This window comes from Leopardus geoffroyi, chromosome C2, assembly GCF_018350155.1.
Source record: "Leopardus geoffroyi isolate Oge1 chromosome C2, O.geoffroyi_Oge1_pat1.0, whole genome shotgun sequence".
Taxonomy (NCBI): Eukaryota; Metazoa; Chordata; class Mammalia; order Carnivora; family Felidae; genus Leopardus; species Leopardus geoffroyi.
Window position 1 is genome coordinate 12,636,237 of NC_059333.1, and position 25,549 is coordinate 12,661,785.

The 25,549-nt window shown below is 47.8% G+C and overlaps 2 protein-coding genes across 23 annotated transcripts in view; both read left to right on the plus strand.

The window, feature by feature from the left end:
* Positions 1–7,302, plus strand: part of SYNJ1 (synaptojanin 1) — a 93,489-nt gene extending 86,187 nt beyond the window's left edge. For 16 of the 20 annotated variants that reach the window (XM_045436845.1, XM_045436846.1, XM_045436833.1 and 13 more), the window contains one exon: positions 4,279–7,302. In XM_045436845.1, the coding sequence (XP_045292801.1) occupies positions 4,279–5,076 (798 nt within the window). In that variant the 3' untranslated portion in view covers positions 5,077–7,302. Of the gene's footprint in view, positions 1–1,309; positions 1,335–4,274 lie in introns of all 20 variants that reach the window. The other 4 variants (XM_045436847.1, XM_045436848.1, XM_045436850.1 and 1 more) reach the window with 4 other exon arrangements.
* Positions 7,303–11,697: 4,395 nt separating this feature from the next.
* CFAP298 (cilia and flagella associated protein 298) lies at positions 11,698–25,361 on the plus strand. Of its 3 annotated transcripts, none has more exons than XM_045436851.1 (7): positions 11,698–12,424; positions 14,217–14,384; positions 16,360–16,427; positions 21,307–21,465; positions 22,319–22,450; positions 23,114–23,209; positions 23,520–23,834. In XM_045436851.1, the coding sequence occupies exons 1-7, from the start codon at positions 12,286–12,288 to the stop codon at positions 23,628–23,630; spliced, it is 873 nt and encodes a 290-aa protein (XP_045292807.1). In that variant the 5' UTR covers positions 11,698–12,285; the 3' UTR covers positions 23,631–23,834. The 3 variants fall into 3 exon arrangements, with proteins under 3 accessions (XP_045292807.1, XP_045292808.1, XP_045292809.1); XM_045436852.1 differs by lacking the exon at positions 23,520–23,834 and adding an exon at positions 23,905–25,361 and having other exon boundaries at positions 12,132–12,424; XM_045436853.1 differs by lacking the exons at positions 11,698–12,424; positions 16,360–16,427 and having other exon boundaries at positions 14,307–14,384.
* The last annotated feature ends 188 nt before the right edge of the window (positions 25,362–25,549 follow it).

Genomic DNA, 25,549 nt, shown 5'->3' on the forward strand with positions numbered 1-25,549 from the left:
AGTAACAGCCTCACTGCCATACTGTTGTGATAGCTGACAGTGAAAGAGACCGAGTAGAAAATCTCAGCATTCTAGATCTATTTAATACCTCCTACCTTCTATCACTGCCAGAGCTGATACACATAAATCTGAGATCATCAAGGAAGTGTTCATTTAAATCCAGGAGTCTCGTGTTTAGTAGGCAGGAAACTCTCTTAATGCCTAGTACATTTTAGAATGATGTCTTCCTCGATTGTCAAATGAGTTTTGGTATTTTAAAATGAGGTAAGCTTTAGATATTGGGGAAGATTTGCTCAAAACTGTTTTTGAGCCTACTGTTTTTTTAAAAAAAATACTGCTATGGTACAAAAAGATGATTTCATTTTTAAACAACAAAATTTCTTATATTAGTGTACCTTACAACTAATAAGTTATGAAGTGAATTAATGATAGTACCTTCTTTCTGAAAATTTGAGTAATATAGAATATGTCTGGATCCTGATCATTTTGTGAAAATAAATACTGGTTTTCAGTGGGGTAGTACTTCTGCAAAGTGTTGCCATTTTATACATTTCCTCTAATGGTGATAAACCCATAGGCTGTCTTGTGGCTATGTCCTACTCATCTCGGGCTGCCATAACAAAATACCAAAAACTGGGTAGCTTAAACAATAGGAATGTGTGATCTCACAGTTCCAGAGGCTTGAAGCCTGAGATCAGGAGGCCAGTACAGTTGAGTTCTGGTGAGGGTTCTCTTCCCAGCTTGCAGATAGCTAGCTGCCTTCTCACTGTGTGATCATGTGGCCTTTCCTCAGGGCTTCTGGTGGGGGAGAGAGTAGGCTCTCTGCCACGGTGTCCTTCCGTGAGCATAATCCCTCATGAGGCCACTCTCATGGCCTCATCCAACCCCAGTCACCGCCACCCCTCCCCCCAAAGGCCCCACCTCCAAATACCATCACACTGAGGGTTAGGGCTTCGACATATGAATCTAGGGGGACACAAACATTCAGTCCATAACAGACTGCTTAAAATATCTTAGAGCTCCAAAAACCTATTTGGGTTATTATTTTTGTTTTGAAGTGGCTGGTCATCAACCTCTGGCAAAATTAAAGTTTGAACCCTAATCAACGATACATTTTTTTATTCAGAATTACAAAAGAATTGGAGTTGTCTCTTGAACTCATGCTGTGACTTGCAAATGTTGCCTCTGTCAGGTTCTGTGTATAATATAGAAATAAAAGTATTTCAAAGACTGGATCGGTAGGGTTGCTGTTTGGTCTCAGATCGTCCTCCTAACTCTTTCCTTTGATGTCTGTGTTCCCTTTCTCAAAGCAGGAGCAACCGTCAGGGTAACAGGTATTGGATTATTTCTCAATCTTATCTGTGCTTTTCATCTGTCTTAGCACATTAGATGTATGAATCTTTTGCTTCATACATCTAAAGTTTCACCCATTTTTAAAACCACCTGTCCACATTAATAAATTCTATTATCATGTCATAAACCTGTTTTTTTTCTTCGTATTTCAGATTTTTAGGAACCGTTTTAGTTGTTCTTATTAATGCTTTACCATATTTTTTTTTTTTGCTTTATTTTTTATGAAAATTAACAAAACTAAAAGGTGTACCTTCAAGAAGGTTGAAGGTATACAAAAGTCTGTTTGGCAAGACCAAATGGTTCTGGGTCTTAATGATGGCAGAATTACATAAATACAAAACTTAACTTCTTTTCTTAGGTTTCTTTTGGGAACTTTTTTTCAAATAATTTTAGTAACAAGATTATTTTTGGTAAGGGAGAACTTTTAGAAAGATAAAAGTTAATATTATAACAGGATTATTTAAAGGTCCTTCCAACACCTTCCTCACCATTTTTCATGTTAATTCATCACAAACCTGCTTAGATGATAAATTAATTCCAGTATAGTGAATGGTGGTGTGGCTTTCATTGTAACTTCAAGTGATCCTGCTTCTACCAAATTACCTTTAATGTATCTTGAAAACAAATTTTTTATATATGAAAATAAATTTAAACATAAAGCATTTATTTGCCACAGGCCTGCTATTATTCTAAGCTGTGCAAAGTATAAAATTCTCCTTTCCTGTAATGTCTGTGTTGTGGACTGTTCCATCTGCCATGGGGGAATTGGGTCCCACACCGGATCAGATACTGCCATTTTGCTGCATTAATAAACAGTGCAGGGGGGCGCCTCGGTGGCTCAGTCAGTTAAGCATCCCACTTCAGCTCAGATCATGATCTCGGGGCTTGTGAGTTCAAGCCCCACATTGGGCTCTGCTGACAGCTCGGAGCCTGGAGCCTGCTTCAGATTCTGTGTCTCCCTCTCTCTCTGCCTCTCCCCCACTCACACTCTGTCCCTCTCTCCCTCAAGAATAAATAAACATTTAAAAAAGTTTAGGGGCACCTGGGTGGCTCAGTCGGTTAAACGTCTGACTTCAGCTCAGGTCATGATCTCACAGTTTGTGAGTTCGAGCCCCATGTTGTGCTCTGTGCTATGGGTTCAGAGCCTGGAGCCTGACACATTCGGTCAGACACAGATTCTGTGTCTCCTTCTCTCTCCGCCCCTCCCCGCTCACACTCCGTCTCTCAAAAAATAAATAAATGTTAAAAAAAAATTTTTTTTTTAACTTTAAAAAAAATAATGCAGAGATTATATTTCTAATATAGAGTTAATTGTAATTTGTTAATGTCTATAATAGATTTGTCTTTCAAGCAGATTTCCATAAACACATCTGCTTACCTTTAATAACTTAGAATACAGTTTTGAGTCTGTTACATGTTTACTCTTTTATACAAATTTATTGTCATAGTAAGTTGTTTGGAGAAAAATATACTTGTTTATTCAGTTAGGAAGTATGTTCTAGGACAATTGAATAAAACAATCAGATACTTGAAAGTTACTCACTTATTGAAGTTATCCATCACTGCCTTATGCAAATGAACAGCCTTCCCTGTTGTTAAAGTAGCAAGTTACTATTCTATAAAATGCAGTTATGTTTTTTTCTGTGGGTGGGGACCACTGCTCTTTTTTTTCAACACAGCTCATGAACATTTAGTTACTTTGCTCTCCCAACTCTCTAAATTTATTTTAGGTGGTGCTCCATTTTGTTACATTGCAGGCCTTGAGCCCAAATGCTCCCTCCCCTGTCCTTTTCAACCAAAAGTTTATCTTCTTATCTTTAAATCTGGCATCAATATCCGAGTCATCTACTTAGTATCGATAATTATGTACAGGTTGTTTTTGTTTTTTTAATCAAAATGAAGCACGTGATGAGCTAATTTTTGCTCCTAAGACCAGGGTTCTCTTCCCCATTAAAGAAGTTGGAGAAGTTGGTTTTGCTCAGTCCCATAGACATGCTCCTCTCCCAGCTGGCTTCTTTGTGAACTAGGCACAGAGGGCACACTTTTTACGACCATAAAGTAATTCAGGACACTCCTCCTGCCAGTTCACAGCCAACTCTGCCACATGGAAAGAACGGATTATATACCAAATAGAAAATGGGATCTCCCCCCCCCCCGCCCCCGCCCACCAGTTTTAAACAATCTTTGCATATGGTTATTAATGAGCATATGTTTTGAAACTTTTTCTTACAAGATGAGGAAAGTCAGTTAAGGAATATTGTCACATCATTGGCAGAGTTTAGTCTACAAAGGAGAACTTAAAAGGCAAAAAATGCTTTGAAAATACATTTTTCCAAGTAGAAAAGGAAAGATGCATTGTCTTTAGCTTAAGAATATAAACATACCAATGAAGTCAGTTTCCATTCATGAAGTTTAATTTCCATAGTAACATTAACTTTAAATAAAAATATATGTAAAAGAACAATGAAACCACATCATCATCACGATAGGTGTTGGAAGTTTATTCTACAGATCTAGCATAAGTTCTAAATACGGGTTTCTTGCGTTCACGCTAACATTTGATAAAACGGCATGTTCAAGTCATTTGCTGAATTCTGTCCAGTTCTCCATTTTACATCATATTAGAACTTGCATGAATGAAACAAACCATTTAACTTCTCTGGGGTTTAAACAAATGTCTTTAATAAAGGGGTTTATGTAGTAGGGAGATTTTAAAGAGTAAGGTTTTAGTTGTCTTACCTTACTTAAACTACCAAGGTAACAAACTATACAAAGCTGTTTAAGTTTGAAATTTGTATCCTTGCCCCCTCCCCCTCCCCCCATGAATAACTGAGACAGGAAGCATAGAGGGGTTGTTAAAAGTAACATGTTGTCTTTTTTTTTTTTTTTTTTTTTTTCCTGATTATTGGGTGTTCTCTTTTTCAGGTGAAAACAAATGGAGTCTTTGCCGTCAGACTGGAATCACCCTTAAAGAATGACCCATTTGAAGATCTGTCATTCAGTCTGCTTGCTGTATCCAAGGCTCAGTCATCCATTCAAACATCGTGTGCTCCAACCCCAAACCCGAAGGGGTTGATTCAGTTGCCTTCTGCAACACAAAGTAACATGAATACTTTGAGTTCTGTAACTTGCATGCCTCCAATTCCAGCCCGGAGTAAATCCCAGGAAAATATGCGATGTTCTCCAAACCCATTTATTACTAGCTTGACCAGCACAAATCCTTTCACCGACAGGACTGCAGCTCCCGGAAACCCATTTAGAGCCGAGTCTCAAGAATCGGAGGCAACTTCGTGGCTCTCCAAAGACGAGCCTGTTGCCAGCAGTCCTTTCCCTTCCCTGAAGCCTCTTGGTCATAACAATAGCAAGCCTTCATCATTTGATGGTTTTAAGGACAGTTTTGATCTGCAGGGCCAGTCTTCGGCAAAAATCAGCAACCCAAAAGGATGGGTAACCTTCGAGGAAGAGGAGGACTTTGGTGTGAAAGGGAAGTCAAAGTCATCTTGTCCAGACCTACTGAATAATCAGCCGAGTTCGCTCTCTGGCTCCGTGACCTTTGATGATGACTGGAATAAAGGCACAAATGTTCCTTTCTGTGTGTTGCCATCAAGACGACCACCTCCACCTCCTGTCACTCTGCCCCCACCTGCCACCACCCCTCCTGTAGCTCCTTTCACAACCTTGCCATCGAAGGCATCACCCACACTAGACTTTACAGAAAGATAAGGTTATGCAATAGAAAACAGTTTTGGATTTGTTTGTTTGTTTTTCAGTTTGGGCAAGTGAGAGCCAAAAGAATTGGGCATTAGTTCCTCATTATGTGCAATATGGAATTGTTAAGTGCACTGATGTTGTCACGAAATACCACTATTTAATGTGTACAAAGCTGGAATATGTGTATATTGGAAATAAGGAAAAAGTCCTTCTCATTATTAACTGGAGTTTTGGTGTGTTTCTGTTTGGATAAATAAGAGAGAGGAGTAGCCATAAACAGTGCTCAAAACTACTTCAGACAGTAGTCCTTATTCAGAAATTATCTGTCTGTCTTCTCTGAAGAACCTTAAAAAAGCCCAGACAACTTCTAGCTGACATTCTTGCCTGCTCTTTGATACTTGTTAACAATGGTGTTTCCAGGTGTTTACCGAAGAGCTATCAGAGTTATACTGAGACCATTGTGAAAGGCATGGCTTTAAAACACAAAAAGGCATGGGTACACACACACACACACACACACACACACACACACGTATGTATACACTTACATATTTGTAAAACTTAGGACTCAGACAAAACATTTACCTACACGTTCTAACAGAGTTATTTTTTCGGTGTTTCATTACCAAAAGGATGGCTATACATGAAATTTGGACAGTTCGTTAATTTTCTTTCCAAAACTAGCATCTCACTACAGAACCAGACTTTCCTACCATTTCATCCCCCTCCCCCAAACACACATGACCCGCATCTTTGTTCCTTTGCGCTCCAGCATCTCCAGACGCTTTTTTTCCGGGAGGAGGTTCTTGGGGCTGGAAGCAGCCTATTTTGTGGTCACGGTCATGTGGATGGACACTCCAGCCCATACAACAAAGCACTATGGCCTTATCTCTCAGGAAGGCACATACCTCCAAGTTCAATGAGGAATATTAGAGCTAAACGCACTCCCCTCTCTCTGCACTAAGGTGTATGTTGCCCATTCCCCTCCCACACTTTCCCTTTGCTGCTTTCTCTCCGGAACTTCATAGCAGGGAAGGCAGCGGTCCTCAGAATGCTTGGAGTTGGGGATCTACTCCGCGTGTGTGCTCTGTCCCCATCAGAGGCTACGCAACACATCTGTGAAGCTGCTTTACATTTTTAGAGGCTACCCCTCAAATTAGCTGTGGATTTTGTCTCCCGCACTGCCAATATGCAACTGACCCTGCTCTTATCTCATGAAGTTCACAGAATTTTTACACAATGTAGTGTTTTGGTATCATCACGTAATCCCAAACAGAAAACTCCATGAGCGATGTTTTGTTGTCAGCTTAAGTTAAAATCATCCTCAGCCGTTGAGACTGATATTAACATTCCTTTTATAGGAAGTTATAGATGTCCACCTAAATTCCATCGTCCACATTTAACCTTTAAAGATGTGCACTGGGAGAACATCAAAATAGAGTTCATGGCTAAGATTATGTAAAGTGGAAAAGCACAGCAAACTGCATTGCACTTAAAGCAAATCTAGTAGGGAAAAAAAAAAGCACTTTTCTAAATGCTCAAATGTTATCAAGATACTATATTTCTAGAAGTAATCCTCTCTCTGTTCACAGCCAGGATTTGCTGTTAGCACTAACTCTTGTGAGTTTTATATTGTGCTTTTTGGGGGTTCTAATCATTTCAGCAGTAGTATATTTTAAACAGCAGTATTACTATAAGCAGTGTGCTTCAGAATGTGAATTAACTTCTTGAAACTGTGGCTTTAACATCTATGTGATTAGTGTATGTGGTATTTGCTCTCCATTAGCAAAAAGAATTCATTATAAACTTCACTAGTGCGGATTGCGGTTTCTGTGAGCGATGTTTCCTTTTGAGTAGAAACTACTGTCTAAAATATACGTATCATGCAGCAGCTCAGCCTTTACCAGGAAAATTATATTTGGCAAGTTGCCGAAAGGGCACAGAGTTAGGAAAGTGAAAGGTACGCTGCAAATAACTAGCCATTATTCTGTGTTATTAAAATATTTACCAGTTCTGTTAAAAGCAGAGCAGAAATTAGACACTAAGGATCTCTTTGTGAATTCTTTGTTCTCTATAGTAGATTGCTGTTTATATGTAAGAATTTTATTGCTTATGTGGCATACAATATTTATAACTATATACTTTATAGAAGTGCAGTATTAAAGTCAGTGGTATACAAACATTCTGTACATATCTGTGAAATGTGCTGTCATATGAAATAAATATACCTGTCTTTACCATGTTGACTACTTTGCTCAAGAGGGAAGGACTTTTCTCAGCCATCTTCCTTGAACTTTACGTATGCAAGTGTAATGACATTTGGGGATCAGCTGTCGAATCAGGTGTTTTTTTAAGTTTATTTATTTTGAGGAGAGAGAGAGACAGAGCACATGAGCGGGAGAGGGTCAGAGAGAGGGAGAGAGAGAATCCCAAGCACATTCCACACTGCCACTGCAGAGCCCAACACAGGGCTCAAAGCCACGAACCGTAAGATCATGACATGAGCCCAAGTCAAGAGCGGGACACTTGGCCGACTGAACCACCCACGTGCCTCTCAGATCAGGTATTTTAATTCAAGACTTCATTTCATCCATTTTACTTCTCCATACAATAGTCTAAAAGTAAGAAAATCTTCTAAGACTACAAATCATCATTAAGAAGAGAGGCCCTCATTCAAAGTCTTATTGGCCTGAAAATAATGCATGAAGCATGAATGATGGGGGCAGAAGGGAAATAGGCACAAGGACAGCCAGACACAAGAGACCGACTAAAAAGACCCAAGTTCAAGGCCAAGGCTAGTAGTTCCTTCCAGTATTGCCTTTTGTCAGTCCTGTATGATTGCTATTCAGAACAGTAACCTTGATTCTTAAATCATTGAATCATGTTCAATACAATTTTAGATACAGAAGATATGTAGAAGTTATAGATACAGAATAATAGGCTTTAAAAGAAACTTGATTTTATGATTGAGATACATATGCAGTTGCTAAGAAATAATACAGAGAGATCCCAGGTACCCTTTACCCAGTTTCTCACGCCCGCCCCAGTGGTAACATTTTACAAATTATAGTATAATACTACAACCAGGACATTAGCATTGATGCAAAACACTTCCCGTCACCACCAGGATCCTTCATGTTGCCCTTTTCCTGCTGTCATCCCATCCTAACTCCCCTGCCTTCTCCCTAGCTCCTGGAAACGACTATTCTCCAGTTCTATAATTTTGCCACTTCAAGAGTGTTTTATACATACGTGTGTGTATATATATATATATATATATATATATATATATATATATTCCATATATATATGGAATCATACGGTATGTGACCTTTTGGGATTGACTTTTTTACTCTGCATAATTACCTGGAGATTCATCAAGACTGCAGATGTCTTTTTTATTGTCGAGTGGTATTTCATGGTGTGGGTGTTAACACAGCTGGTTTAGGCATTCACCCACCTACTCACTGAAGGACATCTGGGTTGGGGCTATTATAGACAAAGCTGCTATGAACATTCCCATACAGGTTTTTTTCTTTCTCTTTTTACTTTTGCTTTTTAATGTTTATTGTTTTTGAAGGAGAGAGAGACAAAGCGTGAGCAGGGGAGGGGCAGAGAGAGAGGGAGACAGAATCCAAAGCAGGCTCCAGACTCTAAGCCATCAGCACAGAGACTGACGTGGGGCTCGAACCCGTGGACTGCGAGATCATGGCCGGAGCTGAAGTCGGAGGCTTAACCGACTGAGCCACTTAGGCACCCCCCTGTACAGGTTTTCTTGTGAACATAAGTTTTCATTTATCTGGGAAAATGCCCAGGAGTGCAATTCCTGGACCACAGGGTAGGTGATGCTTGGATCTTTAAACAACTGCCAAACTGTCTTCCAGAATGGACCATTTTACATTCCCATCAGCAATGTATGAGTGATCGACTTCTCTGCATCCTTGCTTGCATTTGCTGTTGTCACTACTTTTTTTTTTAGCCATTTCAGTAGAGGATGTATCATTGTGGCTTTATTTCCTTAATAGCTAACCATGGTGAACACCTCTTCATGGTGAACATGCCATCTAATATCTTCTCTGGTAAAATATGTGTCTTTTGCCTATTTTCTAAATGGATTGTTGTTTTTTTTTTACTGTTATTTTATTTTAATGTTTGGTTATTTTGAGAGAGAGAGAGAGCGTATGCAGAGGAGGGGCAAAGAGGGGGGGAGAGAGAATCCCAAGCAGGCTCTGCTGTTAGCACAGAGCCCAAAGCGGTGCTCAATCTCACTGACCGTGAGAATATGACCTGAGTCTGAATGAAGAGTCAGGCACTTAACCGACTGAGCCACCCAGGCGCCCCTACTGTTGTGTTTTGAGGGTTCTTTGTCTTTTCTGTATACTCGCACTTTGTTGGATGCGTGGTTTGCCAATATTTCTCCCCGTCTATAACGTATCTTTTTATCCTCTTTACAAGTAGCCAGATCCTGAGCTCTGAAAGTCCACAAACTAACTACAATCATGGTGACAGACAAAGGACAACCAAACTCACACACAGGAGAACTGATATATAAAATTTCAAAATCCCTGTTTATTAATTTTAGGAAAATAAGTCTGAGCACGTCAAGAGTTAGTGACCATGTAGAAGGATGGGGACTCATACGCTGGTGTTGAGAGAGTATCGATTCTGGAGAGCAATTTAACCATGCCCAGAAAAATCCATATGCTCTATCCCAAGAAATCTGACTTGTAGAGAAATTCTAGCGCACGTGGAACAGGACGGGCAATGTTCGTAATGGTAAAAACTAGAAATACACTAATCGTCACCGGGAATGGAGTGACAGATTTGGACAGTAGACCACTGTGTAAGTTAGAAAACAATACAATATGACATTTCTATAAAAGTTAAAACATGAAAAATATCCTCTATTCTTTAGGGAGACATACACGTATGTGTTGATGGTATGACAACAGCCAACGGGAATGATAAATTCAGCATAGTAGTTACCTTTGGAGAAGGGGAAGAAGAGAACGGAATCAGAGAGGGCTGTGTGGGAACTTTAAATGTATCTCTAATGTTGTTAGGGCCTTAAAAAAAAAAAAAAGGTTTTTTTCAGTAGACTAAAAATCTGTTCTTTTCCTCCCTCACTGCCAGATATCTAACAGCCAACATGAATGACCTATTATCTAGACCACAGCATTCATCCCTAATGTATCGCTTCATTAGGTACAAATGGTCATAAGATGCCCTTCACCCTAGAAAGGCAACAGCGCCTAAAATATTCAGAGAAAAGTAGCCACACTGCTCAAGAGCACACACATACCACCTTTTGTCTTCAAATTCAGTAACCCGCTCGAGTCGTGCCAAGACAAGAGAGGGTCTTTGGTACGATTTAGGATTACCGAAACCACACTGAGAAAAAGCTACGTGCAAATTTGTAAGACATGGCCTGTATGAGGGGGGAAAAAAAAAAAAAGACTGAAAGAGGACACTGAAAGGAATGTTAATAAAAGTTAGCAGGACTACACCGGCAAATATCAGTGCTGACAAAGATTAAAGACACTGCAAGCGCTTGGTCTATGGAGTGTTTTCCTACCAAGTGAGGAATAAACTACATACTTTCTACCAAATAATAAACTACATACTTAAACGAAACGGGATGGCCAGCACATGAGTTTTCCACGCTTTGTTAATTTTAAAACTTACACCCAGAGACCCTGTAATATAGGAGTTTGCGCATAAATGGTTCTCACCACCTAGAAAGCAAGACACTTTCAACCAAGTTGTAAGCTTGGTTGGCTTAGGGGTACAGAATCAGATTCAGGAAAAACAGGGGGATGACCTTATGGCCAGCACTCAGGAGCTCAGAGAACACAGTAGGTCCCCTTCTCCCTCTGAGAACAGAGACATTTACCATTCTGCCCAGTACCGCATGTTCCAGGGTCTGCGTGGTCCCTGCCCCAATACTAGAGGTGAAAACACATCTGCTCGCTGGGCTCCATACCCTGTCTAGGACCAGTCTAACAGTCTTCATATGAGACCCCGAATTGGTTTTTGGCATTTCCAAGCCCATAGTCACACACTATCCACTCTGCCCCGGAGACCCCAGGGATGAAGTTCCAATGGGGAGAGCCAAAGTTTCAGGAGTACAAAGTAGCAGGTGTTTGCAATATTCAGATCGGGCAATGGCCTTTCGAAGGAGATAACGAGGGTTGAAGCCTTGCACTATCTTACGTAGCTTTGGTGGCACCTTGTATCAAAGACTAAGTGCAAATGTCACCCAATTTGGTTTTCTTTATGCTTCTACCTGAATCTGCCTTGTCCCTTATATTTTGTTTTCTCTTTCTCACTTCCACTGGGATATAAACTCCCTGACAGCAGTGACCCTGGCCTTTCCGCGGTGTCACCCACGCCTGGAAGAAATAGCGCCTGTTCAATAAGAATTTTTCGGGCGGTGGCTGGCTGGATAGTTTGGGCACGGTGGCTCCGGCAGCAGCCGCTAGAGCCACCCTAGATAGGCGAATCCGAATTAGCCCGCACAGAGGAGGACGCACACTTTTTCCCGCCCCTCGATGCTCACACCCCGCACCCCGCGCGAACCACCCCGCCCCCCGCCGCGAACATCTCCAGACCGGAAACAGCGGGAAGCACTTCCGGAAGTGGTGAGTGACAGCGGCGGAAACGCCGCCGGGACTTGTAGCGGCAGCGGGGACCCGCTTCAGGGCTCGGCGTCTGAGGGTGCCCACCACCGCACCCCTCCCCCCGCCCCACACATCTCTCTAGGTGGAACCTCGGGCCCGGGAGAGTGGACGGGGCGTTCCGCGCTCCCCGCCGATAGCTTGGGCTGTGTTGGGCGGTTGCCCCGACAACGGGCACTTCCGGGAACGGCGCAGTACGAATCCTGCCGGGCGGGGGGCGGCACTGGACGGCGGCCGTCTCGGACCGAGTGGATCGTTGCCCGGCAGCACCTGCTTCCGGGAGCTTCGGCCCCGCCCCCGCGCGCTGCGCCTTCTCCACCCTCGGCTTCTGACTGGCGCTGGCGGCCCCAGTGTTTCCCTGTTGCTCCTGGCAACAGGCACTTCCGGGAGTGAGGGCCTTCCCCCTCTCGGCCCCGCGGGTGCGCGAGCCCCGAGTTCCGGACTCCAAGCAGCGGTTAGGTGGCGGTCGCTCCTCGGCCTCGGCTTACGGCGGGCCGCGCATCCCGGGCCTCCTCGCCGCCTCGGCGGGGTCTCCGGGGCCGCCATGGTTCTGCTGCACGTGAAGCGGGGCGACGAGAGCCAGTTCCTGCTGCAGGCGCCGGGGAGCACGGAGCTGGAGGAGCTCACGGTGCAGGTGACCCGGGTCTACAACGCGCGGCTCAAGGTGCAGCGCGTCTGCTCAGGTGCGGCCCAGCGGCGCGGCGAGTCTGCGGCCGGGACCGTGGAGCCCGCGCCGGGGCGGGGAGAAACGGCCCATCCGGGATGGGGAAGTGGGGCGGGAGCCGCAAGACTTTCTCGGGCCGGCTGGGCGGAGAGGGTCAGGTTTGCGAAGATTTGCAAAGACGTGCGGCCGGCGAGCTCGAGAGGGGACAGTCCGCCGGGGTCCCGCGGAGAGCGGAGTGACGCCGGCACCCCGCGTGCGGGCAAGGCCAAGTGCGCACCGAAGCCCGCGGGGCAGGGTGTGAAGTAGCCGGGGAGACGGGCTAACGCGGGGGAGCCGAAACACCCGGGCCGAGAGCAGGTGTAGTGGAAGGAAATCACTCTGTCGAGACGCCTGGAGTGGAGCGCCTCCCGGTGGGGGAGCACCTGACTTTGGGACGCCCCCACCTCCCGAGGGTGGGAAGAGCAATCTTGGCGTCCCTTGCCCTTCTCCAGGAAACACAAGCCTGTTTCTCCTATTACAACGTTTGGTCACTCCTCTCGAACGCTCTAGAGCAGCGCTGTCTGGCGACTTTCCGCCTCGAGCGAGGTACTCCCGATTTGTGCTCCCATGGTGATACTCCAGATGTGGTCTAGTGTTTCTGTAATACGTGATTTTTGTGCCGTGGAGAACTCCTTAAGGGTTATGGTTTCTGCCTTTATGGCGCATACATAGAGTTTCTTAGAAAATTTACTGATTCCAAAACCAGCTCAGTATTAAATGTTTTCCTTCTTTATTTAAAACATTTGGGGAGAAAAGTGACTCCAACTTCTTTTTCTATAAAATTATCAATTGAAAATGTGCTGCTAAATATTACGAGTCGTGCTAGTGGCTCACTCATTTATTCTGTAGCTCCCATTGCCCACTGTGATTCAGGCAGGCCCCAGGGCTCTGCCTGCCAGAGACCAGGGTAAGGAGACCAGCCCCTGGCCCCCAGATGCTTAGTGTCTGGTAGGGAGAGAGACAATAAAGACCCCATTAAGTTACACCATTTGTTTTGTAGTGTTGTATTATTACAAGCCACCTGGTGTCTTCCTACAGTGCTATGGAAACTCGGAGGGAGGGAGGGAGGGAGGGAGGAAGGAAGGGCAAGCGATTTTGCAAGGTTGAAGTGTGGGTTAGTTTTGGGGTGGATATATATGGGATTGGAAAAATACAAAGCCACGCTTTTGCATAGTGAACATGATACCAGAACACCAAAGTCTAGTCCCATCTCGGCCTCTTTGGAAGGGTGTGAATTGCCTGAAATCCTCTCCACTGACCAGATTTATTACACAAATTATTTAGAAAGTAGGTCTCTGAAGTTGCAAGCCTCAGGTGACAGGGCTGTAAATGAGGGAAGACCAGGATGTGGAGGATTCTCTTGCCGCCTCACAAGGCGAAATGCAATAATCTACATGAACACGCTCGGGAATTGTAACGCCCTTGGTGGATATGTATTCAGACCGGCAGTCAATTTTAACTTGTGCCCCCTGAGTCCCAGAAGGTACAGCCCAGCAGAAGATTCGCGCACAGAGCCTGCAGCCCCTGCTGCCCGCGACCACGGTGAGCTCCTAAACTCGGTGCCGCTGCTGACCTAGGACAAATGGGCGACCGTGTGTCAAAGGTCAAGGACAGGCCTGGCCCAAACCAAGTGGTATCTAAGCATTTGCTAAATAAAATAGGGAGCCGCTGGGCAAGACCCCTGACCCCCAGGGAGCCTACATTTCACTGAGGTGTAAGGTGTTGTGATGATAATTGTGATGCATACTGTGTAACTTTCTCTTATTTTTAAGAAATGGAAGAATTGGCAGAACACGGCATATTTCTCCCCCCTAATATGCAAGGACTGACTGATGACCAGATTGAAGAATTGAAATTAAGGGATGAATGGGGTGAAAAGTGTGTACCCAGTGGGGGCTCGGTATTTAAAAAGGATGACATCGGCCGAAGGAATGGGCAAGGTAATCCAGCCTGTGTCTTCTGTGTGCACGCGCGAGCATAGCAGGAAGTATGCAGGTGGCAATTTCACGTGGAAACACGGACCTCGGGGGGCACCTGGGTGGCTCAGTTGGTTAAGCGTCCAACTTCAGCTCAGGTCATGATCTCATGGTTCATGGGTTCGAGCCCCGCGTCGGCTTTGTGCTGACAGCTCAGAGCCTGGAGCCTGCTTCAGATTCTGTGTCTCCCTCTCTCTCTGCCCCGCTCCTGCTCCTGCTCTGTCTCTCTCTCTCTCTAATAAAATAAACATTAAAAAAAAACAAAACAAAAAAAAAAAACAACCAAAAAACACAGACCTCAGTTTTCTGTACAAACATATGAAATACCGCACTGTGTAACCGACTCCCGTGGTACCGTGCAAATCCAGAATGAATCGGGTAGGTCGAGGAAGCATCTGTCTTCTTGCTCTTTCTTTACTAAGGTGCTGCTAGCTTTTACCTCAGATGAACCACCTGAAGCTGCCAGTTTTGTAGGTAACAAATGGTGAAAATTGAATACGGTTCGACCGAATAGTTTTGGGGGGCAATCATTGACAATGTATTGAGGGTTCTGTTCTGTTACGGTTTGCAGCTACTAGGGTTTGGCTAGAGATTCTGTGTGAACAGAGGCGATGAGTGTCGGCACATGGTCTCCCCTTGAATCGAGGGCACGGCCCTCTGTGGTGTAAAACGTCTCAGCCCATGTCAGCATTCTGAAATCATTCCCCCTTTAGCGTGCGGTTGATCGTGTGGAATTTCAAGGAAAAAAGACGGGAGTCCATTTTGATGGCTTATCCCTTTTAACCTGATTAAAAGGCCCCGTTTAAAAGCCCGTAATTGATCGTTTAACAAACACCTAAGCACCTACGCATCTACTGTGCTAGAACACTGTGAGGAGCAAAAGAAATACAAAAGTGTCCCTACAAGGACTTGACAGGCTCAAAAAATATTTTTGTAAAAAAAATAGTGAAGATGATAGGAATTTTTAGTGTTATTTCGGGTGGGTTTTAGCCTGGAAAATGGTTGGCTGTCTTCCACAGCTTTTCATAATGTAAACTCATTGTCAATTTGGAGAGATGTTTTTGCTTTTTTTTTTTTTTTTTTTTAATGTTTATTTACTTTGAGAGAGAAAGCGTTAAGCAGGGGGAGGAGCAGAGAGAAGGAGAGAGAGAATCCCGAGCAGGATCCGTGCTGTCAGCACAGAGCCTGATTTGGGGCTCGATCCCACGACCCTGGGATCATGACCTGAGCCGAAATCAAGAGTCAGACGCTTAACCGACTGAGCCACCCAGACGTCCCAAGATATTTGTGCTTTTTAGAACGAATTGCATCACTGAAAAAAAATAATAGTATGTCCTGAGAACCAGTTAATGGTTCATTATTCACCTTTAAACCAATATTATCTTAAATTAACCATTTCTATTCTAACACAACTTTATGTTTCTAGTGTTTTCAGTGTCTTAATTCATACTTGTATTTATTAAGAAGTTGAAGCTCTGTGGGGCTCCTGGGTGGCTCAATCGGTTAAGCCTCCGACTTCGGCTCAGGTCATGATCTTATGGGTCGTGAGTTCCAGCCCCACGTTAGCCCCTCTGCTAACAGCGCAGAGCCCGCTTCCGATCCTGTCTCCCTCTCTCTCTGCCTCTCCGTCGCTTGCGCACAATCTTTCTCTCTCTCACTCAAAAATAAAGAAACTTAAAAAAAAATAAATAAATAAAGCAAAGCTTTGAGAGCCTTCCCAGCTTCTCACAGCCACCTTCCCTGTGTCCCTCACCTGAATTCCACGAGTGTCCTCCTCTCGGGTCCTTGCTCCCTGACTTGGCCAGGAGGGATTAGGACTTCTAAGGGTTTTGGGGGTTTGTTTGTTTTGGTTTCGTTCGTTAGTTTTTCCCTCTCCCCTCCCCCAGAAGACCTTTAAAGATAGCTGTTTCTCTCCCTCTTCCCGGTTCTATTTCCACAGCTCCAAATGAAAAGATGAAGGAAGTGTTAAAGAAGACCATAGAAGAGGCCAGAGCAATCATATCGAAGGTTAGCTTTTTTAAATGAAGCCCTAAGGCCTGTCATTTGAAATACAGACTCCCACTTACTCCAGAGTGGAGTTATCTGCGGCCCAGCCTGTTCTTTTTCTAGCCGTCCCGGGGCAAGGCAAGGACCAGCCTCTTTGGGTGTGGGTGGTCGCTTTTCCTTTTCGTATTGGTGACAGCTGTCCTGAATCCTCCCGGTCTCCCGGGTCAGGCAGAAAGGGTGCCTGGCCTGCGCGAGTACGACGTGGACTTGTGGGACACTGTGTAGTGCGTGTGGCACCACCACGAGCTGATGGGTACGTGATGTTGGGAGAACTTGAGAAAGTGAAACGTAAACATCGTGACCCTGTAAGAGCTCCGTGGATATTTGATTGCTGGAGTTCGTGCTGCTACGAATTACTTTTTGGCGATGGTCACTAGTACTTACGCAGAAGCTGTTTCATAGAAGGAGAAGCAGAGGTCATACCTGACAGTGCAGGTAATGTGACCCTGGAGGAAAAGAGTATTAGGATGTTTGAATAATTGTTTTGTCTGTCAGTTGCTTTATTTATGTGTTGGCCCTGGGCGTTGCTACCCCCCGCCCCCCATTCCAGCCTTCTCAGTGGATAACTTTTTTTTTTTCTTTTCCTACTGATCACTGGGCAAAATCACTTTTTTTTTTTTTAATTTCTTTTTCAATGTTTATTGATTTTTTAGAGAGAGAGAGGGAGACACAGAATCTGCAGTAGGCTCCAGGCTCTGAGCTGTCAGCACAGGGCCTGATGCAGGGCTCAAACTCACGGACTGCGAGATCATGACCTGAGCCAGAAGTTAGAAGCTTAACTGACTTTAGGGGCGCCTGGGTGGCTCCTGGTTGAGCGTCTGACTTCGGCTCAGGTCATGATCTCACGGTTCATGAGTTTGAGACCCACATCGGGCTCTGTGCAGGAGCCTGCTTCAAATTCTGTGTCTCCCTCTCTGTCTGCCCCTCCCCTGCTCATGCTCTGTCTCTCTCTGTCTCAAAAATAAATAAAGAAAAACAAAAAACAAAAAAAAAAAAAGCTTAACCGACGAGCCACCCAGGCATCCCTGGGCAAAATTACTTCTTTTTACATTTTTTTTTTTAAGTTTATTCATTTTTCAGAGACAGAGCGTGAGTGGGGAAGGGCAGAGAGAGAGGGAGACACAGAATCCGAAACAGGCTCCAGGCTCCGAGCTGTCAGCCAGAGCCCGACACGGGGCCCGAACCCACGGATGGGGAGATCATGACCTGACCTGACCTGATCATGACCGACTGAGCCACCCAGGCGCCCCATGGGCAAAATTACTTCTAAACCAACGTGTCCTTAATTCTTCAAGCTCTTAACTAATCCTTTAAATGCTTCAGGAATGACTGCTCTTCAGTGCCTATTAATTTAGCAAAAGCTCTCAAGTCCGACAAGGAAGGCTTTGGTTCAGCCCAGTGTTTGCAAAATGCCTTTGATCCTAGAACCTTTTTTTTTTTTTTTACAGTATTGATCGTAACTGTTAACACCTGATCAAACTAGCACGTGTCAGGGCGTGTGAGGAAAATCGTGGCCTGGACACTGCTCTGCACCCTTCACTCCCCTCACTGTCTGCTGTGGAAATCCTTTCCGGGTCTCTTTGCTTGTGGATCTTCTTACGTGGTTGTCTCCGAATTTACAGGGAGGCTTCTCGGGCTCCAGTCCTTTGCTGAAGTGATTTGCCCAAAGTTGCAGGGCTCCCGAGTGGCCGGCCTGACTTCTCGCCCGGGGCCCTTCCCACGCCGCCTCCAGAAATGCAGTGCACATCACCGTCCCCTCTCCAGAGCTGGCCACGGTGGGGACAGTTAGCACTGTGGGGCAAGCAGGAGAAGGTTCGAGTCCTGTGGCCGGAGGTTCATCATGGGGAGAGTGAGAGATGGTGGACCATCCAGACGCGGTGGCTCCTCGGGAACGAGACCACTGTCTCTGTGGCCCCTTTTCCTGAGGTGTCCCTCTGCTGAGAGCAGGAGACCAGGTCATTGGGGCGTCTGCTGCCCTGAAGCCGCACCGGCGTTCCTCTGTCACCCTGCCGTGTTACCTGGCCAGGGATCACTGCCCTTGGCATTTCGTGGAGCTTGTACAGAAAATGACTCACCCGCGCTGAGTTAATGTTGGTGGCGGTGGGCGACGTTTTCTGAGCAGAAAGACTTCCCTCACGTGATCCCGTATCTGGGAGCTCTGCACACCCATCCTCTGGCATAAGCCTCTGACGGGAAGACCTGACATGTTTTCTGGGGATCTGTGACTCCCGAAACAATCTCGTGAGCCTCCTGCGAGCAAGCAAGGCAGGAATATCCCCTCTGTTTCACAGATGAGAACAGAGCTTTAGAGAGTTGGGATCTGGGCCCCCAGGGCACGGTCCACCTTCCTCCCTCAGGCCACACATCCGCCCTGCCCCCCTCAACCCCCTCTGGGACCTGGGCGTCCCTGCCACAGGACTCCTGCGGTCACTCCTCCTCCTGTCTTACTAGTCCGCCACTCGGTCAGATTAGAGCACCGTCACCCAGAATGGCCCCCTTTAGCGCAGGACCTCCCGTCCCCCTTCCCCATCCCTGAGCCCCCGCCCGGCCACGCCGCCCCACTAACGCTGCTTCCCTAACCCATCCTCGCCCAGCTGGGCCCCAGTCGGCTGGCCGTGGGCAGCAGGCCCCGGGCTCTGAGGCTCCAAATGGCCTGCGTCCTGCCCTGCCTGCCTCCTTCCTTCCGGCGTGGCACGGCGGTCAAGGCTGTCTTGGCAGGAGCCCTCAGTTCTCTGTCCCTCCTGCAAGGTCCTCTTCTCATCCCTCCCTGGAGACTCTGATCTGTGTCTAATCCCCCCCCCATGCCCCAGGCTCTCCCCTATTTCTGCTGCTGCCCCCACTGTTGCTCGCCCGGAAACCCAGGATGGGGGTGATGTTTTCAGTGCCTCCTGTTCTGTGGGCTACATCTACGCTATGAGTGCACCCAGGCCTCTTTCCTTCTCCAGAAATCAGTTCTCTGCGGCTTCACCCTCACACCGCCCTGTCCCTCCCAGCGAGCTTCCCGGAGCAGACGTACCGCCACATGCGTGGCCCGGAACCTCCTGGGTGTCTCAGGACCCGGCCTCTGTTTCCTTCCCCCACAGAGACGGTCATCTCAGGGCCACCCCTTCGCTTCGCAGGTCGGAGGCTTTTCTGTCTGACACTGTCCTCTGAGCACGTCGAGGACCCTCCTGTCCCCTCCCAGCTCCCTGAGTGCCCTTTCTCTTGCCCCTCACCACGTTGAGTGTTTATCGAAGCACTTTCTCCTGGGTCCTCTTCTCTCTCCTTGCCCCTCCCCCCAGTGTTTTACCTCCTCCTCCAAATGCACAGTCTGCCTCCGCAGGGAACTCCAATCTGTCTCCTCCCCCTGATGCCTTCCTTCGCCTGCACCTGGTTCCTAGACACTTCTTCCCTAAAGCCCTCGAGGAAGCTCAGGTTTCCTAGAGCCGAGAGTTCGATTCCTCGCTCCTCCCTGTGCTCTGGACCCAAGGAGAAGCACTTCCTGCAGACTTGCCACTTGGTGTTGGCAGAGCCACCGGTGCCTCGATGACACAGGCTGTTGTCCCCCCCCCCCCGTGAGCCTTACCTCAGGTCCTGTACCGTCTGTCCCACGATGGCGACAACCCAGCGCCTTCCGTTGCCACAGCCACCGCTTTATTGAAGGCGCCCTGGTAGCCTTTTGGTGCCTTGCAGATACCGACCGGGAGGCCTGGGTTCAGGTTTGACACTAACTATGCAGTGTTGCTGCAGACCCCGCAAGTGAAAGGGCAAGGTCCCCGGCAAGAGCCCACACCTTCAGACGCCAGGCAACCCACGGCGCTTCTGTCCCGGCTGTAAATCTGGAGGTTCCCACAACCCCCCGCCTGGTTCACCAGTTCACAGAACACACTGCGAGCGCTGTCCTTACGACTATGGCTTTGTTGTAAAGGACACAACTCGGCGCCGAGTGGAAGAGATGTAGGGCGAGGTCTGGGGTGCGGGGTGCAGAGCCTGTGGGCGCTCTCCTGGGATTCCCAGCACCTGCCTTCGAATAGCAGTGTGTTCCCCGCCCCGGAAGCTCCTCCGGGCTCCGATGCCCAGGATTTTTATCGGGGTTTCAATACGTGGGCGTGAGTAATAAAATCCTGGGCCACGGGACTCCTCTCCAGCTCCCCTCCCTCCCCCCCCCCCCCCCCCCCGCCAGGATGGTGATGGCGGTTGGGTCTGAAAGTTTCAACCCTCTAATCTCTGCTCCCTCTCCCTGAAATGAGGTCCCACGTGGGTCACCTCATTAGCATAAACTCTGGTGTGGTCCAAAGGGGTTCGTTATGAGTAACAGACATTCCTGCCACTCAGGGAATTCCTGGGCATTTGCCTGCTCTCCCCCAGCCGGGAGCCTTCTTCACCCACCTCGAGGTTAGGCTCCTGCCCGGGAGAGACGTCGCCGCCTGTCCTCAGCGCAGATTCCTCAGCCTGGCCTCCCCAGCACGAGCCCCGACGTCCCCAACCCCCTTGGGCACCGGTGCACTGGCTGCACTTCCCTGCTGCTCTTTGCTTCTCCTGGTCCTGTCGCCACCTGCCTGCTCCGCCTTCCCCCCACCGTGGCGTGGCACGGCCTGATCCCCTCGGTCTGCGCTGCTGAGTGTCCTCCGCACTTGACTGCCCTCGTCGGCCCCGCTCGTAGTCTGCTTGGTGGTCTAGGCCGTGGCAGGCGCAGCAGAAGCCCCGCGAGGATGTTGGTGGCTTCGGTAGCAAGCCCCATTGGAGTCCTTTGTGTCCTGTGGCAGTCGTCTCTGCAGGAGGCTGGTACGAGAACCGGATCGGTACTTACTGAATCGGTCAGTCCCGTTGTACAGAATGATTCCTGTCCCTCTCCCTTCAGAAACAAGTGGAAGCTGGAGTCTGTGTTACCATGGAGATGGTGAAAGACGCCTTGGACCAGCTGCGAGGTGCAGTGATGATTGTCTATCCCATGGGGCTGCCGCCATACGATCCCATCCGGATGGAATTCGAAAATAAAGAAGACTTGTCTGGGACTCAGGTATGTGGCTCTCGGGCGTCCTGTGGGGTGGGTCACTGCAGAGTTGGGCCTCCTCTCCTGGACGTCGTGTTTCGCTTCATACGCAGCCTTCCGTCCTGCCGTGCTGTGCTTCCGAGCAGAGCCCTGGGTTTAGGGGAGACCCTGAAGGTAGTGCTCGTGGTTGAGGGCACACGGAGGGGCAGGAGGTTTGTGGGGCTGCCCAGCAGGAGTAACTGAAAACCTGCCCGTTCTCTTTGGCCACTGGGAAGCCAGAAACCTAACTCGTGCCTGTTTCTACCCAAAGTGCATTCATTGGTCCCTTTGCCTGGAGTTTTGTGTTCTAGCCTCACCTTTTGCTTCATGTTATTTTCCTGCATTTACGTTCCATTTTCCTTTGTTTTTCTCATTTATCCTTTATCCCATTGGACAGTGCCTGTGGCTCTGAGCCATCTTAAATAGGCGGGCTGTGCAGAAGCAGACAAACAGCCCCATTGTGCCTAGATGTAAAAACCGGGCTGGATTCCAGTGTTCTTTCCTGGCAGTGCCCTCAAAATCCATCCGAGAAGGACCTCGTATTGGAGATGAGGGTACACATGAGATAGGGTGCTCCCCACCTCCCAGAGCAGGAGGGTGACGAAGTCAGGGCAAGAGCTGGAGCTACCAGGAGAGGCATGAAAATGAGCAAGGGCTTTGGTTCGGTGGGGGTGGTGGTGTCGCCCGTGGGGAGAGGGGAGGTGGGGCGGGACTGAGATGCCAGACCCTGCCCCACACGGGTGGAGGGGGGACCAGCCAGGCTCCGTGCACCTGGGGGAGGATCACACGCGTGGGCCAGTGTCCGGATGCACCTTAAAGCCAGTTCTGACCACGGCCCCAGGCAGGACTGAATGTTATTGAAGAACCCGAGGCCCAACTGTGGTGGGCGGCCAAGGAGCTCAGAAGAACAAAGAAGCTTTCAGACTATGTGGGCAAAAATGAGAAAACCAAAATTATCGTCAAGATTCAGCAAGTGAGTACTTTTGCTTTCACACGACACCGCTTTTTGTTAACTGTTTTCCAGCCAATAAAAAATTAGAGTAAATGTCACTTAGTCTCTTTGTTACAAATACTTTAAACCCGTTAGTGCAGGCTTAACGTAGAACAGCGAAAACGGGAAGACAGTATGGATTGCTTGACGATATCTGGAGTTTGTTTTAATGGGGGGGGGTGTACATAAGCCATGCTAATTTCAACCTTAGAAATAGGGCTGCAAGTAACTAAAAGTGGTTCTCAAAATGGAAACTACAGCCTAGAGCACTGATTTCAAGTTTTCAAAGTACTGATACTCTGTAAACAAGGAGGATGTGCCAGAAGTCGTTACAGATCTAGATCGCGTAGAGCCGTATCCGTGCGAGGCTGCTTTGTCCTAAATCATTTCTCCATGATTATCTCTCTCCCTTCTCCACTGGACCCGCGGCGGCCGGTGGCATTACCCGGCCTCTGGTCTCTGTCCACCATGAGAGCCCAGGGTTGAGGGGCTGCTGGAGACCAAGCCTCTCCTGATGATCAGAACGGATCCCCAGTTTATGTGTAGCAGTCGGCAAAGGCGGTTATAAAACATTCACTGTAACTTCCTGGGTGGCCCCTGTAAGAGTGCTGTAATCCACAGTCTGCTCTGCCCTCGTCTTTGCAGAGGGGACAAGGGGCCCCAGCCCGAGAACCGATCATCAGCAGTGCGGAGCAGAAGCAGCTGATGCTGTATTATCACAGAAGACAGGAGGAGCTCAAGGTACCGGGCTGATAGGTTTTCAGAGCTGGCGCCACGGGCGTTCACCCCCTTCCTTACCCAAGTGCGTGGGGGGCCGCCGGGGGGGGGGGTGGCGTGAGTTCTGCAGGATGTAGGGAGAGGTGTTTCTAGAGCTCCCGCCTCTCCAGGGCCCCCGGGACCCTGCCAGGCATCCCACCTGCATTAGAGTCTGGGAGCATCCTTTTGGGGAGACGGGAGTGGGAGTTTGGACGTGGGTTCTTTCTTCAGTCTGTTCATGTTGCAGAACACTTTCCTGAAATGCCTTCCTGTGTAAAACATAATTTATTTCCAGAAATTGGAAGAAAATGACGATGACTCCTGTTTAAATTCCCCATGGGCAGATAACACTGCTTTGAAAAGACATTTCCACGGGGTAAAAGACATCAAGTGGAGGCCAAGATGAAGTTCACCAGTTGGTGATGCTGTCATTGATACCGGCTCACCTTTCCTGTAGGCAAAATAAAAACACATTTAAATAATAATAGGGCGCCCACAACCCTCTGAGAAATGTTGAATTTCTAGTTGTCCTAGTTTTTCTTTCCGTTTGAATGTGTCTGATAAAAATTATTTAAGGTTTTAGAATTTAATAAATATATCCTCAAAAGCATCAGCCTCAGTTATTTGTATCTCAAAACAACTATTTAGTGTCTTTGACTAAATACTAAATGTAATTACAGACACTTTTTGCTTCTGGATCTGTTTTATATTCTCACGACCGCTGCTGCCTTGGAAGAAATGGAAGAAGTGTCTTTTCTCCCTGCGAGTCAGGTGTCCGCCGAGCAGCGTGACCGGCAGTGGCCGCTAGAGGCCGCCCGACACTCACCGCCCCGCTGGGCTCAGCCCTGGATCCTTCCAGGGCCTTCTTTAATCCCGCCCGACACGGTCACTTTCCTGGCATCGCCCAGCTCCCAAAGGTAAAGTTTGCCTCCTGGCTGACGCCCGACTGGCCTCGCTGTGTAGGTGTAAAGGCTACACCGTGATGAAAGCCGGGGAGCAAGCTTGTCTGACCTGGAGACCGAGCTGGTTCTTCTGTAACTTCTGGGCTAACGAACGCAGCCCCTGTAGCAGACGGTTCTCCCAGGTGGGCTTGGCCTCCAGCTCCCCGTGCGCTAGGCTTCCACGGAGGCTGACGACCGGGTCTGGCTCATTGACCACCCACCATCCTGGCCGGTTTTTAAACCCCATCCCATCATCCCCCACAGACCCTGGCACTGGAGCTCAAGTTCATCTCCCAAACTGCCTGAGCAGCCAGAGCGGCCTAGAAATCCTGTCCTGATTGGCTTTTGGCGTGTAGAGTTCTGTTCCCGTCATTGGAGGAAATGCAGCGTGCTCGCCCTGAGGAAGAGCAGTGACAGGGACGTCCCCTGCCCCTGCCCTGGCCCCGCTGTGCCCACGGCTCCTCTCCCTGCCCCACGGCCACAAAGAAGGTGCTGTGGAGGCAGGGGCGGGGTGGGCATGCCTTCTGCCTGCGGAGGGGCAGGATTTCCTGGGGGGAGGGGGCGGCCCGGCCACTTCCCCTCTGCCCGTGCCCGCGGGTCAGACCAGTATACATGGGAACGTGGCAGCAAGATCCACCAAGACTCTGCCCCCACCTGGAAGGGAGGACTTGGGCCCTCGGCAGAGACTAGCCTCTCAGGAGCAGGAAGGACCTCGAGCCCTCTGCACACGTCCGTCTCCCAGAACCTTCTGCCTCCTCTCCTCCCCTCCCCACCATCTCCAGCTTCCTTATAGCGGCTGCCCCCAAGCTGGCTACTGGAGTCCTGCTGTTCCCTAAGCAGCGTTTCCTGAAGTGGGTTGGAGCCAACCACACGTCTCATTGCAACTGACTCGTGTTGTGGCTGATGGTCAAAGTTTGTAAAGTCAAATCTGCATCTATTTTCTTTTCGACTTTGGTTATAACTTTGTTTCCACGAAAAGTTTTTATACTTGCACGATGTGAAGTTTGCAGTAAGATCCTATGATTTTATTTGAGGAGCTTCCCGCCTTCGACAGTGTATAGTTTATGCACATTACATCCATGCCAGACTTGGAAAAAGCGTCAGCAAGTCACATGATCACAGTAGCTCTTTTTAAGAACTTTCTATAGCATTAGGAATGCTTACTGACTCACTGGGATATAAATGCTTTATGTGGCCATGATAGTTACTCTTTTGCTTCACATAATCTGAAGTTATTAGCCAAAGGGTCACTCACTTTGGGGTATAGAAATCACTAGATCGGGGCACCTGGGTGGCTCAGTTGGTTATGCATCCGACTCTTGCTTTGGGCTCAGGTCATGGTCTGGTGAGATCAAGCCCCGCACTGGGCTTTGCACCGACAGTG

What these genes read in the sequence shown, in the direction of transcription:
- CFAP298 (XM_045436851.1), top strand. Translation starts at nt 12,286, where the DNA reads ATGGTTCTGCTGCACGTGAAGCGGGGCGACGAGAGCCAGTTCCTGCTG. An exon ending in GGTGCAGCGCGTCTGCTCAG is followed by an intron (nt 12,425 to 14,216) that starts GTGCGGCCCAGC and finishes CTTATTTTTAAG; the next exon opens with AAATGGAAGAATTGGCAGAA. An exon ending in CGGCCGAAGGAATGGGCAAG is followed by an intron (nt 14,385 to 16,359) that starts GTAATCCAGCCT and finishes CTATTTCCACAG; the next exon opens with CTCCAAATGAAAAGATGAAG.